General features: G+C 38.8%; 1 protein-coding gene across 1 annotated transcript; it reads left to right on the top strand.

Annotated features, from left to right (window-relative positions):
• The first annotated feature begins 2,034 nt into the window (after positions 1-2,034).
• LOC146146633 (dymeclin-like) lies at positions 2,035-5,632 on the top strand. The gene has a single exon (XM_083388680.1). It carries the CDS (start codon positions 2,071-2,073, stop codon positions 4,081-4,083), a length of 2,013 nt encoding a protein of 670 aa, XP_083244806.1. The 5' UTR covers positions 2,035-2,070; the 3' UTR covers positions 4,084-5,632.
• The last annotated feature ends 756 nt before the right edge of the window (positions 5,633-6,388 follow it).

Below are 6,388 nucleotides of genomic sequence, written 5' to 3'. Positions count from 1 at the left end.
GCGGCAAAAGTTTTATTTAAACGAAATTGAAATTGGGCTACAAAGGAATCGCATCGTGTTAAAAAACGGCCAAATTAACATAAATTGGATATATAGAGCTTATTAGTCACGTCACGCCACATTCAACAACATGCACAGCGCCTTTGATATTAACGGATTTTCTAAAAAAAAACATAGGACATACAGATACAAGTAAAAGTTATGATTTATGGGGTGCTTGGATTGGAGCCGACCCTGTTTACAATGGTCTTAACCAATCTGATGACCAGCAATACTGATGTCTGCCTGGCCTATAACATTAAAAACCCTGCCTAATTAAACAAGTTTCAAAAGTCAAATTTCCGCATAAAGTGGACAAAAAGTTTGCATCAACATACCGCAGCCAACACTTGTGTTTTCCTAAACACGTGCATAGCTGAAAAAGTTATAATAATATACGGTTGCGGAACTTGTGGGTTGTGCACCGCCTAACTTCACTAAATCATAACTTAACACAGTGACTTTTGGAACCTTTCAATATGGCGTTAGAGCTTTCTAATTGGCTTCAAAAACCCCTCACGCGTGCCGCTAGTTGCGCTATCCAGGTTTCATAGAGATCAGTGGTCGTACGTGTTTGTGTGATTTCTATGGCGGTTGTACAAATTGTTTTGCTACTATACGTGACTTTTTCTAAACTTATGCGCCACGTAATAAGATGCTAAATGCAATATTTTCTTATTTTGTTATATATATTTTCGTTACGTATGTTTGCTCGGTTGTACAGCAAGTAAGTTGGCATCTTTAGAAAACAATTTATTTGCAAAACTAAAAGGTTGCGAAAACAACGTAAAAGCCTTATAAAGCTAATGTGGTAAATGTGCAAAACTAAAAAGCTTGTAAATTTAACAAAATATAAGTTTTACATAAGACGTACATGCTAAAACTTAGTGTCGTAAAGAAGCACTTAACAACATAAAAATTATAGCTTTTAGTCCAGGAAGAAATTAAGTTGTAATGCAGTTTGTCTGTTTGTGTGAATGTGATGTTGGCAAAAAATGACTTTATGAAATGCCAGGAACAGACAAACAATATCTTGAATGCACATTTTCTGGAAGCCAAAGGTTTACGCCAAAATAGGACTATATATATGCAAAAAATGATCGCTTGCTGGGTTTGCATATTGAACACATGTCAGTGAATATCCTTAGATTTGAGTTAGGGTTGGGATTAGTGTTGGGTCAGGGTGGTTTTATTAAATAAATTTTCGAAGTTTTACCTTATTTTATTTAAGGCCCGTTTACACTACAGCTGCACTGAGCTGAGCAAAGCGTAATTTGCATTTAAATTCTATTGTGGCGAGCGTTTCAAGCTTTGCTAAACTCAAGCCCCGTGCAGCAGCTGCAGCTAGCTTAAAGTTACGCTTTGGAGCGATTTTCACGCTTTTCTAAACTCAAGCCCGCAGTGCAGCTATTGAAACACGTTACGTTTTGGGGCGATTTTTACGCCCAGCGCAGCTCACTGCAGCTGTAGTGAAAATAATTTCACGCCCAGTGCAGCTGTAGTGTAAACGGTTTATTGATCCTAATTTATATGAATTACTTTGTTAACTAGGTAAAAAGCTTCAGGAAGTGCCTCATGGCTATTATACTTGTATCGCTTTGGTGTACAAATACATTCATATGTGATTATATATGAATGTTAACTACTTATTATCGGGTAAATGGCCTCCTAATTAAATTTCAAAGTTTAATTTTTCTCAAGGCTGGTCTAGAATTCTACCACAATTATTAAATCAACGCACAATATTTGGGTTAAGGTGCGAGTTAGCGTTTGGGTGTGAGTATTAATATATTCATTATTCAATAATAATACTTGACCCCTAACCCAAAACTAACCCTAACCCAAAACTAACCCGCACCTTAACCCAAATAATGTGCGTTGTGGTAGGATTCTAGACCAGCGCTTTATTCTCTGGTTGATTGTGCTATGCTAATGTTCCATATATCCAATCATTGCTTTGAATTGATTATTACTATTGTTTCTTCATTAGGATGCTGCAAAAAAGTATTTAAGACAATTTATCTTGCCAGGATGGGCATAGGGTGCAGTGCTTTTCCACAGCTTCGAGAAAACGAGTATATTTCTCGCTTGGCTGGGAAAGAAGCTATATCGGAAAATGAACCGTTTTGGAATCAGCTGTTCTCCTTTAATCTGAACTCACCGAAAAGTCGTTCCGACCAAATTCTGTTGGAAGAAGTGACGGAAACCTTTTGCAAATCGCTCGTCAACCACAACCAGCACACCGGCAACTTCACGTCTTTGATAAAAGTCTTTCTTGCCCGAGCTTCCGAGCTCAAATCGTCGGCAGAATGCGACGACAAGATTTTCATCTGGCAAACGTGCAACTCTCTTTTCATCATTAGGCACTTGTGCAAGTTTCTGGCGGAAAACATGACGGAAGAAAAAATTCTGGAGCAGTTCGAAGCAAGGTCTTTGGCCGACAGGAAAATGGATCTGGCATCAGGCTCAGTTTTTGACACCAAATCCGCCGTCAACTACATGGATCACTTTATATCTTCGCTCATGGATGTTCTTATCCATGTTCCAATACTGGATTTTACCTATGCTTTACACATGGAGTCGTTAAACATCCTCCTGGTACTTTTGTCCGTTCAAATGTTTGTGACATCCGCTGCAGAGAGCGGTGAACTCCGGTCAGTGTTCGTCAGCGAAATTTGCATGAGCAGAGTCAATTCCTTTGTGAGAGCGCTCATTCAAAATTTCATCGAACAACGCCCAAACCCAAACGTTACTCCGACCAACGACGGAGGTGGCAGCATTGTACTTGGTTTGGCTTCGACTGTGATGTCTATGTTGATGAAACCTCGCTCTGAGAACACCACAATTGAGTCGGAACCGTCGCTTGGTCACCAGAGCATCCTTCTCATTCTGGTGTTGGCCAATCACCAGTTTAAAGATGTAAGCAACCCTTACAGAGTATCCTTGTGTTGGTTCAGACACATCCAGGGTAGGCAGAGCTCAGCCCATGACGCCGACCCTCCTTCATTTCACATTAACTTTTCAAGGCTCTACACGACCCTGTGTTTAACGCAGGTAACAGAGGCTGGTACGCTTCTGCTTTATGCTTTATTACATGGCAACCAGGACGTTCGAGTGTACGTTCTGTCAAAAACCGACATCGACACGCTAGTCATACCCATTCTACAGATATTGTACTCTGCTCCTTCGCAGAACTCACACCACATTTACATGGCGCTTATCGTGCTCCTCATTTTGACGGAGGACGACACATTTAATAAAGGTGTTCACGACCTTAAAATTGCAACTGTGCCTTGGTACACTGAAAGGCTTCTCACAAACGTAAGTTTGGGCGACCTGATTATCCTGGTGGTTATACGGACCATTCAATTCAACATGTGTCAGATGCGCGACCGTTATCTTCACACCAACTGCCTCGCAGCTCTTGCCAATATGTCTGCGCACTTCAAAACGATCAACGTATATGCTGCCCAGCGTATGTTCAGTCTGATAACGCTTTTATCCAAGAAGCACCGCAAGGCGTTACAAAACTTTGCGAAAATTTCAAACGTAAATGGCCACGATCAAGTGGACACAGTTGTGAACATGGAAAGCGATTCCACAGCGGACATAAGCATTCTCGAAGAGGTTATTCGAATGTTGCTGGAAATAGTGAACTCGTGTTTGTCAAGCGGACAGCTTCGGCACAACGCAAACCTAGTTTACGCTTTACTGCACAAGCGTGACGCCTTCGAGCAGTTGCGCACGCACACATGCTTTCAAGACGTGCTCCAAAACATCGACACCATTATCAACTTCTTCACGGACCGCCTGAACCAATTGGAAAACTCTTCAATGACGATAGAAGAGGTCCATGAAGTGATCAAGGACGCAACGGTGCAACTTCCAAGCCATCGCCTGCATAAGTTTCCAGAGCTGAAGTTTAGGTACGTTGAAGAGGAAAGACCCGAAGAGTTCTTTGTTCCCTACATCTGGTCAATCATCTTCAACAAAAGCGGCCTCTTTTGGAATCCGGGCTGCGTTCAATTGTTCGCTCTTGATTGAGCTGCACTTTTGCAGGGTTAAGGTTGGTTCACACTAGACGCATTTTGCTTCAAGCATGAGCGTCTGGCGCAAAACACTAACGTTGTCCAGTTCATACAAAACGCATTGCCAGCGTTAAAACATTTTTCCTGCTTCTAACCGTAAGCGTCAAAGTTGAAATATTTCAACTTTCCACAATGCCAGACCCGCCTAGTGTAAACCAACCTTTATGCTGTTAGCCACTGAGCTATCTTGCGCCCGTTTTATCTGCCTGTCATTGTAACACTAAGATTTTTAGGCAAAAGGGTTTTCTGTCCTTGCCCACTTGCCCTTTTCTGTGCAGACATGTGCACTTAATTATTTGCCTTAAACCAGAGGTTCTTAAACTCGGCTACATGTACCCCTTTGGGGTATGTGAACTAGTTTTGGGAGTCTATGGAGGCCAAATTAAAATAATACTGTATTATTAGAAAAGTGATGAATTTTTTGAAGAAAAAGATTTTATGTATTGTGATTGCATTTCAGTTTCACATGTTTTGAAACTAAAACAGTAAGTTTTCCATGTCTGCTTGTTTTTTAACATCAATTTATGACAACAGGATTTATTTGAACTCTGCTCCACGCGAACCCAAACACTTTTCTTAGTGTTAGCAAGAACCCTGTCTTAAACATATTGCAGCTCCAGAGATATCCATATATTTTACAGCGCTTCACTCAGTTGTTCTCAAAGTGTCCGCAATAATGTTTAAAGGGGTATGCATAGCACCTTCTACCTTCATATACTAATTAATTTTATCCTTCTCATTGAGTTTTAATTATAATAAATATTTTGACAGCTTGTATACAGTAGGTAGGTCATACCAATTAAGAGTTGTTAAACCCCAATTTCTTAAACTAACTTTGTTTTGAAAATCAATCGGGTCCCCCTAATAACTCAAAACACCAATAGACCAATGTTGGGTGAAAATTGCTTTCTTTTAATATTGTTTAGAAAATGGGTTCTGGCATTGCAACAGTCGGCATTTTTTTCTGTGCTTTTGAAAACACACATCAACAAACACTATAAAAGTAGTAAAATTGGGGCAATTTGGTTTAAAAGATCGATGGATAAGACAACTTTCTAAAAGTGGCTGATTGCTGCAATGTGTTTTTCCATTGCTTTTTTATTATGTGTACTGTGTATTTTTATATCTGTATGGAGAATTATATGGAGCTAAATTTTCTTCACCAATGGCAGACTATAATTTACATCAAATGATTTTTTTGGCAACTATTGATCGATTTGTGTTATTTTAGAACACTGGATGTTTCTTTTCCAAGACATTTACATTACATGATTAGCAATATTTTATTTATTCTTTGAAGCAAGTGTATCGCTGGTCTATTTACAGCTTTGTATTCAATATTTATGTATTTTTGGGAGTGCTACTTTACATAAACCTATCTTTTTTATGTAAATATGCTTATTTTATTCATAGATTTATAAATTATTTGGCAACTTCGTGGCTAAATAGAGTTTAGCAAATTGTATATCGTATATAATTTGTGTTTTTATTAAAATTTCAAGAGAAATAGAGTATGAGTACATGTATTTTCAATAAAGGTTTTACACTACCTTTTCTGAAAATGTAAAACTAGCATTTTTGTTTGCTTGTCACGCAGACTTTTCAAAAAATATTTTGTTTTTCTTAGAAGAAGCAGATTTCTCAAAAAAGTGCTAAGTTAGGATATCTATTTTCACTGTTAAATCAGATTTTATTAACTAGGCCAATCATATGGAGGACCTTTCTTTTTTGCAAAATCAATTCTTATAATATAATCAAACACTCTTGATGTATACCGTCAAAATATCACTGTTTTACTGGTTCAACTGGCCAAAATCCCAAATTTGCAGTTTTATAGGCGGATAATGAACAAAAGTTGTGATCAAGGCAGTTGTATAGGTAAACTTTGTCAGCCATGAAATAAGATGTTTGTTGTCGGAGAGCGTCTTTCGAAAAGTTAAAGCACCCTATCTAAGCAAGGTACAGCTAAAATATATAATTAATTAACTCTTAAATTAAGGTTTGAACTCTTGACTTAAAAGGACCACTACAAAATGAACTATGCAGACTCTGTGATGTACCAAGTCGAGAAACAGCTATAACAACCTTGTCTGCAGATTCCTGTTCGTAAAACGAGCCTTTAGGGAGATTGGAACTCGCAACCTCCGCCAAACCAAGGCCGTCGCTTGACAAACTGAGCTACAAAGACTCGGTGGTGAATAGAGATGGTGAGAATATAAAATTTGTGTTCGCTGCCCGCACCGCACTTTATTAAGTTGTTC

The sequence above is a fragment of the Ascidiella aspersa genome, chromosome 4, assembly GCF_963924565.1.
Source record: "Ascidiella aspersa chromosome 4, kaAscAspe10.2, whole genome shotgun sequence".
Taxonomy (NCBI): Eukaryota; Metazoa; Chordata; class Ascidiacea; order Phlebobranchia; family Ascidiidae; genus Ascidiella; species Ascidiella aspersa.
Note: the sequence above shows the minus strand (reverse complement) of the source record. Positions and strands in the feature narration are given on the sequence as shown.

Coding starts and splice junctions, on each gene's coding strand:
- LOC146146633 (XM_083388680.1), top strand. CDS start 2,071: ATGGGCATAGGGTGCAGTGCTTTTCCACAGCTTCGAGAAAACGAGTAT.